The 12,207-nt window shown below is 33.7% G+C and overlaps 1 protein-coding gene across 1 annotated transcript; it reads left to right on the top strand.

Moving 5' to 3' along the window:
- Window positions 1–8,203: 8,203 nt before the first annotated feature.
- LOC18013603 lies at window positions 8,204–8,765 on the top strand. The gene is made up of 2 exons (XM_006419067.2): window positions 8,204–8,403; window positions 8,729–8,765. Exons 1-2 carry the CDS (start codon window positions 8,204–8,206, stop codon window positions 8,763–8,765), a joined length of 237 nt encoding a protein of 78 aa, XP_006419130.1.
- Window positions 8,766–12,207: the final 3,442 nt, after the last annotated feature.

The raw sequence follows: 12,207 nt of genomic DNA, 5'->3' as shown, positions 1-12,207 counted from the left end.
GCCATAGGTGAAACGGGTGGCTTTGTGGAACACATCCGACGGCGTTTTGCTGCCCGGCCTTTGGAAGGAATGATTCTCGGTGCAGAGCGAGTCCTTTTACTAGTACCATGCGATTCAGGTTGTGCGCTATTGACCTTAAACGCGATCAGAGCCACCTGGTTAGCGAGCCACCGAAGTTGGTCGGCAGGAGCTTCAGGCATGGTGGACATAAACGTTTTTACAAAAGCAGAAGATCCTTTGGGTTTAGAAGTAGAAACATCTAGACTAGAGAGAGCACAAACGACTGGTTTGGTGGTACCTTTCCCTTTCCTGCGATTAATTATATGTTTCTTGTGGCTGCCTTTTGTGTGAAAAGGCTCATGCACGATAAGAGGGCATGAGGCGTCCCCACCGGGCCAGTTCTGTTTGACGAAAACATGGTTATGTTCGATGAGTTTAAGCATGAACTCAACCTTGCGATCACGAACCTCATCATCCCACTCACCAGAACCGTCGTCAATACTTGGAGGTGGATCAATCAATGGGTTAACAACAAGCTACAATAGAGAGGAATGTGAGTTAGTATACGTTGAAAGAGAAGTTTACATATATGGGGAGGAGGTTAAACTTACATTGCAATCGATTTCCGAATCAAGGATGTTGTTAAGCCTGACAGCAGCGTTGTTGGGAAACCTTTCGGTGGTTAGATCAATAATTCGAAGAGCATCAGAGCGATCCGGTAACTTACTGAGCAGGAGTGGGATCGCTCTGAAAGCAAGTAGCTGAAACACCAGGGGGAAGCCATTCAATTTTATGGATTTTTGCTGAAGCTGTTTACAAAACAGCTGAACTGGTCCCTCTTCCTTATTTTTGCTGGACTTGATGACGTTGGGAGGCCTCATCGACCACAACGTTTTGATGAATGATTCTCTGCCCCATGGGAATTTAAGCTAATTTTCAAGATTGTCGACCATCTTCACATAACGAGGTGTGGGAGAGTGAGTCTGATGGTTGGCAATAAGGACGTAATCAACAATCAAAAGAAGAGCTAGACGGATCCGTCGATCGCTGGGCATGTCCTTATCATCTCGCAGCCAAGTGGCGATGTCTGCGCATGTTGTTTTAACATCATCACATATCCATCGCTTCCAGTATAAATCCGGTTCTTTGAGGGTTGTCTGTCAATGGGGTTTCATAACCCTCTTTGAATAATAAACAGTTAAGACCGGTTATGCTCTGGAACTTGGTAAGAGAGAAACGTAACGGCTGACCACCAAAGACCGTCCACATCTCGTACTTATGCTTGGTCACCAATTGCCTGGCTATGAGAGCCTGAATGAGTTTGAAAGAGATTGGTGCTCTGTTGGCGGGTAAACTGAAAAGACCACCAAAACTCGAGTCTAAGATCTGGTCGAGTTCAGGAGAATCCCGGAGGAGGTTCCTTACAACGGTGAGTTTGTCTGGTTTTAAGTAGACGTTGAGCCGACAAATGGGGTATCTGTCCGTGGTAAATAACCTTGCTGGAAGCCGGTTATCTAGGGTATTATCGTCGTCTGTAAATGAAATCGCAAAAGCATTTGATGAGTAACAATTCAAATTAAAATGGATAAAACGGAAACTTACCAGACATGGAAAAAAAAAGAAACTTACCAGACATCGGACAAATAACAATGTTGTTTAGAGAAAACGGAATTTTGAAGCAAAAAAGAGATGGAGATAAATCTAAGAACGCGAGTTAGACTGAATTTTGAGTGATGTTAGGGTTTTTTTACTTTTGGAGAAAAGTGAATCGCACCGTCTAGAAGTAAGAATCGAGACAGGGAATACAAAAAGTCTACAAAAAAATACAGACTAAGTGGAGGAACCTCGATTTGAACGTAAACTTTTAGGTAGTGGATATGGTTAAATTAAATCGTCTATGGAGTAATCGAGGAAGGTGGATATGTACATACTATCAGGATAACTAGATTTCCAAGCAATTGTATATGTACATACAATTTTGAAACTCGGTAGTGGATATGGTTAAATCAAATCGACTATGGAAGAATCGAGACATGTGGATATCTACATACCATTTGGAAAACTCGACCACATACTGATTCGGACTGCCTATATATGTCTCTTGTGCATACGCTCGGATTTGGTTTCCACTCTGGCTGGATTCGCCAAATGAATGTGCTTTGTTGTCCACGATGGATATATAATTTTTAAGAATAACCATGTAGATATATTGGATATATCCATTACAATGTGGATATATAATTTTAACAATAATCATGTAGATACAGTGGATATTGCTATAACGGTGGATGATCTTTTGAGGCCAACCACGTACTGTCTTTGTGGATATAGCCATTTCATCGGGGATGATCTAGAATGGATAATCAATTAGTGAGACCATCATCTACAATGTGTAGGGCTCTAACATCCCAATGACTATTGTGGATATATCCATTCTACAATGGGTAAGGCTGATACATCCCAATAACATCATCTACAATGGGTAGGGCTCAACATCTACAATGGTTTAATCATTCTAACATCCCAATGACTATTGTGGATATATCCATTCTATGGTTTGTAATGGATAAGCGCTTAGTGAGACCAGCCACATTCTGCCTGAGGGAGTTTATAATCATAACTCCTTATGGATATAGCCATTTTATGTACATACAATTGGGAAACCTCGACCACATACTGACTCGGACCGCCGTTATATGTGTCTTGCTTATACGCTCGGATTTGGTTTTCACTCTGGCTGGATTCACCAAATTATTGTGCTTTGTTGTCCACGATGGATATATAATATCAACAATAACCAGGTAGATATAGTGGATATATCCATTACACTGTGGATACAAAGTTTTAACAATAACCATGTAGATACAGTGGATTTGCCATTATACGGTAGATATGCGCTTATTGAGACCAGCCACGTACTGTCTTTGTGGGTAGGTTAGGGGTCTGTTTAATCATTCTAACATCCCAATGATTTTTGTGGATATATCCATTCTACGGTTTGTAGCGCTTAGTGAGACCAGCCACATTCTGTATATGATCATAACTCCTTATGGATATAACCATTTTGTGTATGAAAGGATCAAGACTCGTGGATATGTACATACTATTTGGAAACCTCGACCACATACTGACTCGGACTGGCGTTATATGTGTCTTGCTTTATACGCTCGGATTTGGTTTTCACTCTGGCTGTAATCGCCAAATTTTGGGCTTTCAAAACCATGATGGATATATATTTTTTAACTATAACCATGTAGATAAAATCGATATAGCCATTATATTGTTGAAGTATGTTAACAATAACATGTAGATATAGTGGATATTGCCATTATACGGTGAATGATCTTTTGTGGATATGCGCTTAGTGAGACCAACCACGGACTGACTTTGTGGATATAGCCATTTCATTGGGGATGATCTAGAATGGATAGTCAATTAGTGAGACCATCATCTACAGTTAGTAGGGCTCTAACACGATACGCTATGTTGGTACCCGAGCCCAATCATTTTCTGCACAGGGTTATTTATTACCATGGATACTTCCATTAGGCTATAAGCATCCACTATACGCGTGCTAAATAGTGGATGGTTAATAATGGATAATCGACTATGATTATATCCATTATATGCTATTATGGATATATGCATTGCAGTAAATCCGTATCAGTGACCATTTGCTGTGGCACTTCCGGTGTGGATGGGTACAGAACAGATAATTGCATATGTTCTGAAATAGGAGACGGTCACTTCCAATTTTCTTAGCTATATCCATACTACTATTTTGAGTTAATACCTTGTTTCCAGTGGGAATCAGGGCGTACTGACTCAAGAGTAGTCTCTGAAGCCAGCTCCGGTTAGAATCGGGGGCTGACTGAGTAAAGAGTACGCTCTCAAAACCAATTCCGGTGAGAAACGGGGGCTCAAAGACTCGGCGACGAGGATTTTTACTAATCTCTTTTACTCGATGAAGTTCTCTTTTCATGGAAAAATTCATCGAACTAATCTCTTTTACTCGATGAAGTTCTCTTCTCCGAACTAAAGCTCTTGGATCCATAACGACTCATCGATATATGAAGAAATGTTTACTCACCGGAACTGGGTAAAACGCCGACTGAAACTCTGGAGAATCTATTCCAGGGAAAATTTCCCGTAAAAGAGTCTTCATGTAAAATATTTCGTTATTGGTTTATATTGGTTATCAAAACCGGTTTAGAGTCTTAAAGTTAATGAAGAGGCAAAAAAAGAAATTCACAACACACTTTGTTAGAAAAGTGCCACTTCAAACGAAAGTACTAAAACGTGTAAATACAAACTGAAAAAGTGCCAAAGAGTATAAATTTCTCTTGAATTTTTGAAGTAGGTAATTAATTTTCCACGCGAGCGTAGGCAACACCATGATTTTTTACTTCATTTTTTTTTCTCTCTCTTTGTTTTTTATTGCTTCAGTAATGACTTATCAAAACTTAGCAATTCAAAATATTTTTTCAAAAATATTGTTTTCTCTATCATTCTTATTCCTTAGTTGTTTATGACATCTCATCCGACTGCGCTAAGGACGAATCTTTTATACAGTGATCGCCTTTTGTAATATTTTTCTTTCTATTTAAAGGAGAAATGGCCAATTCCTGCATCAACTCTTTTAATGGATGCTAAATACAATGTGCTAATTCATTTTTTTTGTCTCTCTCTATCTTTGCCTTGCTCGAGCTTTGATCACGCCTCGTGTTGCACTAAATAAGTGCCTTCATAGACCGGACGAGCTACAAGAGCAAGGTAAATATTTTAATTCATACACAGACTCTTAATTATTTGAATTTTCATACACCAACTAACTTTTTTCTGACGAATACTAACTTAGACCCGAACCATGTTAGTCAAAGTCTGTCAAATAGTTAACGGTGATAAATCGAATGCCACGTAAGTATCCCCTTGGAACGAATCGTTTTGTGGTCATTCTTCACTTTTTGAAACCTTTACTCTGTGTGTTGAATATTGAATCTTCAGATATCTGTGTGGAGAACATTTCTTCAAGGATGAGTCCACCCAAAAAACCCCTCAAAACAACAAAAAAAAATGATTTTCTTACTTTGTAATTAATGTGGAGGACCGCTTATATATTGTGATCATTCTTTTACATTTTCAAATCTTCTCTGTGTGTTGAATATTCAAATATCTGCGGAGAAGGTTTTTTTCAAAGATGAGATACATTGGAAAGGATTCAATTACTCTTTATTTACTCTTTCCTCATGTGATTGTATCTTGTCTGTTTTCAGTTCTATATCAAACTTGGTGAAGATATGGGCTGTCGTGATGAATACACTAAAAGTGCAAAATTATTCTTGACCTGCCTATGTTTTTGTTGTATATATTGGTTACTTACAACCTGCCAATTTTTCAGGTGTTTGGGGATATTGCAAAGGGGTTTGACACTTGACTAAGATAAGTGCATGTTAAGCATATTTGTTGTTCATTTGTCATTTACATCCAGATAATATATTTGAATGATTCAATTGGATAATTTATCTGACTGATATTCGTTTTTATTTGAGTTGTTATTTTGAATGATACATCTCAATGAACTTTTGTTTATTTGATCACTTTAATCTGAAGTTACATCTTCGACAAGATATTTTAATAAAAAATAGCTTAAATAATCATGCTTTAATCTAACTTTAAATTTCTAATTTTAGTCTAATTTTAAACATATTAATTTTAATTCTTGATCTAAATAATATTTACAACTAAATAATTTCCAAATTATTAATTTTGAAATCTAAAATTTTCATGAAATATATATTTTGTAGCAAATTTCATTTTATAATTTATTGATTTCTATTTTAATGAATATTAAAATTTAATATATAAAATTTAAATACACTTTCACTACAAAAAAATGTGTTTTGCATCACTTATTTTATATATTTGCTTTAGTTATATATGATGTAAAAAAAAATTTCATTACGAAAATAAATGATTCTGAAAGTGGTGATGCAAATACTTTACATCAATTAATCAAATGTTGCTTTGATTCTTATAAACATGTTAATATGTATCAGTTCTAAAAATGTCATTAAATTTTACATCAGTTTTTATAAATAATTGATACTAAAATTAAATTATCATATGTGATTTTAATTAATTATTATATTATTTTTAATTATTTTTCATTTTATTTTAATTTTTAGTATATTAAATTGCTATATTTAATAATTAAAATAATTTGAATGTCGAAGTAGTGTATTTTGATATAAATATATATTTAATTAATGAAGAATGATGAGTTGGTTTTATAGTGGAGAAATCTTCTCCTCTCATGTTCACTGTACCGATGTGGGACCAACATAGTTTGAACAAATTAAAATTATTTTTATTAATTATTTCTTAAAATTTTATTAAGATCACTTATTAATTGATACAATTTTCTATTTTTTATTTAATTACTATTACATTTTTGTTTTGTATCAATTTTTTTTTTAAATGATGCGATATAAAAAAAGATTAGTATCAATTTTTTAGTGATGTTAGTTTTGTATCATTTCAAAGTGATGCTAACAAAAACAATAAACACATCAATTATTTAATTGATGTAAATACATATTTTCCTAACATTTTTATTAACGTGATGTGAAATAAAATTAGTTATCATAACTGATGTTAAACAATATCATTTGAAATAAATAATTCAAAATAGAATCATTTCATTTTATGATATAAATTAAATGATGCAAAATACCTTTTTGTACTGTTTCTAGCAGTGAAATACAAAATAACACTTTTGACGGAGAAATATGAATAAAATGCAATTTTACTTTACAAAAGGAAAAAAATGATTTTATATTTTTGGCAGAAAACAAAATTTTTGTTTTTGGAAAGAAAATAGAATGTTTCTTTTTGACGCAAAGAGATTTTACGTTGTTTATGGGAAAAAAAAAAAGATATTATGTTTTGGTATGAAAACATGATTTTACCTTTTTGACAAGAAAACGAGATTTTATGTTTATGGCGAAAACATGACTTGAGGATTTTACAGGAAACAAAAAAAGATTTTACGTTTTTAGCGAAAAAATGGTATTTATATTTTTGGTGGAAAAATAAAATTTATGTTCTTGCTTAAAAACGAGATTTTACGCTTTTGGAAGAAAAATGAGATTTTATATTATTTTATGGGAAAAAGAGATTTTAAGTTTTTGACAGAAAATCAAGATTACGTTTTTGGAGGAAAAATGAGATTTTACGTTCTTACGGAAAAGCATAATTTTATATTATTGTTTGAAAATGCAGTTTTATGTTTTTGATGGGAAAACGAGATTTAACGTTTTTAGCGAAAACCAGAATTTACGTTTTTGGAGGCAAAATGAGATTTTACGTTCTTACAGAAATCAAAATTTTACGTTTTTGGCGAGAACATGATTTATGAATTCGGCAAAATTTTATTTTTATATAAATTTTGCAGGAAACATAATTCTATGTAAACAAAAATTATTATTATTATTTATTATTTATTATTTGTTTGTATTATTTATTATTTGTTAGTTCTTGTTAAGAGTATTTTAATTATTTGATTTTTTGACTGAATCATCTCTATAGATACTTCAAACAGATGAGTTTTAATTTTTTTCCTAATTTTATAAGTCATTCAAATGCTCTATCTAGATAATCCATTGAGATAAGTCAATTAATGCAATTAAACCAACATCACTTTACAGCTACATTTGGATGGATCATCTTGATAACAATTACAATTGTGCATATATATACTTGAAGATTCATTTGTTCCCCAGAACTAGCTGGTATATATAATATAATTATATAAATATACAGTCAAAGTGGAGAACATGCTCATTTAATTTCTCAAGTATTTGATTTATTCTTCAACTATGGTGTACGCAAATCAAATCCTCAAGATGTATTGACTTGCAAAACTAGGCCATATGTTTAGCTTTCATATGTGTATATAATAACCATATCTTTGACTAGTGTCAATTTTTTCTAATTTTCCTAAAGATAATTAAGACCATATCTTTTTTTTTGTCAAAGCCAGGACCATATCTTTCAGGAAAAAATTTAAAGTTACCAATCAAGCACAACTAATTAATTTCATATATATATATATATATATATATATATATATATATATATAAACTTCTTAAAGAACATAAATATAAATTTTATACACAAAACAAACAAAAAAAACTTAAGAAAAATGAATATGAAGAAATGCATTGTATTGGTGATGGTGGTGACAATAGTTATCGTGACAGGGGTAAGAGAAGTAGAAGGACTTTCATGCATGGACAAGTGCTTGTTTAAGTGTGGATTCTTCTTTCAACATCCAGTATCTTGTGAAGACAAATGTGAGCGTGAATGCCATGAATCACCTAGTCTTCTATCTCAATCATCCCAGTAATAATCTCTTAACTTATTTGATTGAGTTTGATTGGGTGTTTTTTTTGTGTTTAAATTGTTAAAGTGTTATGGTCATTTTCTTAGAGGTTTTTCTATCAAACATTTTTGAAAACTCAACATAAACGCATAATATCATTTATGTATTCTTTTATTTGAAGCTCCTTGATAAATAAAAATATCATGTTCTGAAAAAAAAATTTCAGCAAGTAAATACAAATACAAACTTGAATATTTTCATTTGAAACAATCATATTCAAATGCAAATATTATATTATGCTGTGTATCTAGAGAAATTGACATGGTTCATATGGGAAATTTGCAGGATGGAGACTATAGGAATGAGAAACATAAAAGGATAGATACGTCAACAAAATAGCTGATATATTTATAAGCTCGTTAAAGTTATCATATCAATTAAAAATGTTTTTTTGGCAAAAATAAACTCTTCCATATGATAAGTTTTTGCAACTACATACAGTATGTGACGTCTAAAAATACACATTAGTCCATCATTCTCCAGTCAAACCATAGCATAACTTTCATATATTTAATGAATACATAGCATGTATTTTTTTAAAAATTTCATAACGACTTAGTTTTGAAAACAGATTTAATCTAACAATTTATAAAATGAGAGATTTGAACTCACTATCATAAAAGATTATGCCGATAGTTGTTTTGATAAAGTACTAAACCAAATCAATAATATTAATTAAAATCACTACAACTGCTATTACGACCATCACCGCCGTCACTTATTAAACCAAACAATAGATATACACCCAAAAAAATCCTTGCAACAACAGTCTAGATCCAGGTTTACAATTAATGTATATGGTCACCACCTTAAAACTATAAGAAACAAAATATTATGGTAAAATTCCGGTCGTTTTAATTGAAATCACAAAACGAGGTGGATACATTGGATTCGAGTTCTCAAGAATTTGATAAAGAGTTATAAATTTTGCATATGATACTCAAAATCAAAATCGATCAGTAATGAACTTTAAGCTTATTTTATTTTTGGATAAAGTTACAGTTAAAGAAGAAAATAGTGAGAGAGAAATTGAGATTATATTACCCACAATAAGTTATGTAGCTCGTTAGTGTTCTTGAGGTCTGTGTCATTTTGAAATCTATACATTGAAAGCTATGAGAGTTATATTGCAGTTTGATATGTTTTAGAATTAATCATAACAACTAAATTTCCTTAATTTAACAACTTAATTTCCTGAATTCACCAAAATTTACCGAAATCATTTAAAATTTAGTAAAGCTCGAATCATACACCTCTTTAAACATGTCTCTTTTTTTTTGTCCGCCATTTATCTTATTAAACATAGAAAGACTTACAAAGTTTATGATACAAGACATTAAGAAAGCCAAGTTACAACACATGGAAGCAGTTTTGTTCTTGCCTGCTTTGCCATACTATCAACTATTCCATCAGCCGTTCGCTTGATTAGTCTGAATTTATACGAGGCTTTAGCAAGATTTAAGATATCCTCCACATGACCTTGTATAGATGAAGGCACAATGAGCATCTGGGATTTTCTCTTTACACCAAATTCAAGTATGTTGTAGATGATTTCTGAATCTCCACAAAGGGTTATATTATCATACCTTAGTTTCTTTAATTGAATGATTTCCTCTTTTAAAGCTAATGCCTCAGCTTCTAGTGGAGTATCAGTGGCTTCAATTGAGGATGCACCTTTTATCAGTTGCCTTCCTTGTGAGTAAAATAGGGACCATCCAATGCCAGCCTTCTCTTTTTCATTATTCCAAGAAGCATCTACACAACAGAAATGAGAAGACATTTGTGTTATAACTTCCCCAAATGTTGCTGGTGTGAACGTATTTGGTTTCTCCAATTGGTTCCCAGGTCATTATGTGCTTCTTGCCATAACCGTAAATCCATAATGATTTGATGAATAATATCAGGTATGTGCCATCGTTTGTTATTAAAAATCAAATCATTTCTACCTTTCCATATACACCATCCCAGGAAAGGAAACAAATTATCCTTGCCATTTGGTGTGGACTTGATAGAAAGCAAGATTTGAAGATAGTCTAAAAAATTGTTTTCGGAATTGAACTCACCTATTAATAAATCCACCGGAGATAGGTCCCAAATCTCTCTGGCAATTCGACATTGAAAAAGCATATAGGTGACTGTTTCAGGTCTTTCTCCACAAAGCATACAATCTGACATTACTCTCAGTCGTCTTTTTTCGAAGGCTTCTGCAACAGGAAGAGCATTATTTACAGCTTTCCACCAGAAGTGTTTTAATATTTGGAGAAGTACCGAGATTCCAAATGATTTACTAACGTCATTTTTCCTGATGGTAGTTTGATCAAGTGGTGATATATATTTAGTGAGTTCATGACAATCTGATTTCACAGTGTACTGGCCGTTCTTTGTGAAAATCCAAGTTGGAGTATCTGGAGCCTTGGTAATCTTTGGTCTTATTTTACGTATAAGATGAACGTCATCCGCATGTATTAGATTTTGCAATCTTTCTTCGTTCCATGCAGAAGTGTGCTTCTCCATCAGACCTGAAACTTGGTGAATGCTTCTCCAAGCATGACTGGGTCTGCGTCCGATAGGAACTTCCATCAGAGAATTCTTTCTGAAATATCTAGCTGTAAAGACCTGCGCTAGTAGAGAAGTTGGCTCCCTCATAATTCTCCAGCTTTGTTTGGCTAGAAGGACAACATTAAACTTGTGTAAGCCCCATAAACCGAGTTCTCCATTCTTTTTAAGTTGGGGTTAGCTTTTCCCATGCCAACCAATGGATTTTGTGCTTCTCTTTAAACATGTCTTAAATAGGTCAAATAAAAATTTATTTACAAAATAAAACCACAGTATTTCTCACCCAAAAAAAAACCGTAATATAATGAAAAACTTGCGAGAGAGAGGACGGCGATTCTTTTTACGATTGCGACTTTTCTTTGTCACTATTCATGTTTCTACTCGGAAAGCACTTTCCAGCGGTTACCGATGGTTTTCTCAGGATGGAGTAACAGATTGACTGTCTTGGATTCCTTAACGGTTCCTCTATCATCTCTATATATATCATGTATTTATCTTCTGGTCATCTTGCAAAGATCAAAGAGAAATAATCCTTTTCCATTGTTCATTTTGATCATGCTAGATAAAATCAGAAAACAATTACAAGATATCTTTCTAGGAATAGATGACAAAATCATCAATTTTCCCCTAGTTATCTATGCTGAAGCAGCAGACGAGACGTAATTTAGCTTTATCGGCAAAACAGTGAATTCCCAAAAGCACAAACTCCCTGCTATTGGCACGACTTTGGGGAGTTAGAGATGAAGTCATAGAGCGAATTCTTCAAAACCAAAAAATCTAATTCATCTTTCAATCTGAAGGTTCGATGCAATCTGTTCTTCGTCAAGACCCCTGGTCCTTTAACGAGTGGATGTGTACCTCACAGAAGTGGACTCCTCTCCACACAGATGATGATCTCAAACACATCCACTTCTGGATCCAAATAATTAAGACGCATCCCTCTTCAGTTCCTGACACACCGTATGGTATCGCACATCGGAAATTCAATGGGCCATTTCCTCAAGACAGATTTCCAAGGTGATGATGCTCTACAAGTTGAGTATATGCGAGTCTGCCTCTTGTGAACATCAAAACTCCACTCCAATTCCGGCGACTCTTTCAATTTGGCGATGAGACAAGCACCCTCAAGTTTTGTTATGAGAAACTTAGAGGGTTGTGCTCTGTGTGTGGCATGATGAACCATGAAGCCGTGGAATGCCCTCCAAACA

Source organism: Eutrema salsugineum, unplaced genomic scaffold, assembly GCF_000478725.1.
Source record: "Eutrema salsugineum unplaced genomic scaffold, Eutsalg1_0 scaffold_4, whole genome shotgun sequence".
Classification (NCBI taxonomy): domain Eukaryota; kingdom Viridiplantae; phylum Streptophyta; class Magnoliopsida; order Brassicales; family Brassicaceae; genus Eutrema; species Eutrema salsugineum.
This window is presented reverse-complemented; position numbering and strand designations above follow the sequence as displayed.

Bases quoted from the DNA above. Each gene is read 5' to 3' on its own strand.
- LOC18013603 (XM_006419067.2), top strand. From the start codon at position 8,204: ATGAATATGAAGAAATGCATTGTATTGGTGATGGTGGTGACAATAGTT. The intron at 8,404-8,728 runs GTAATAATCTCT...GGAAATTTGCAG, and splicing joins CTTCTATCTCAATCATCCCA to GATGGAGACTATAGGAATGA.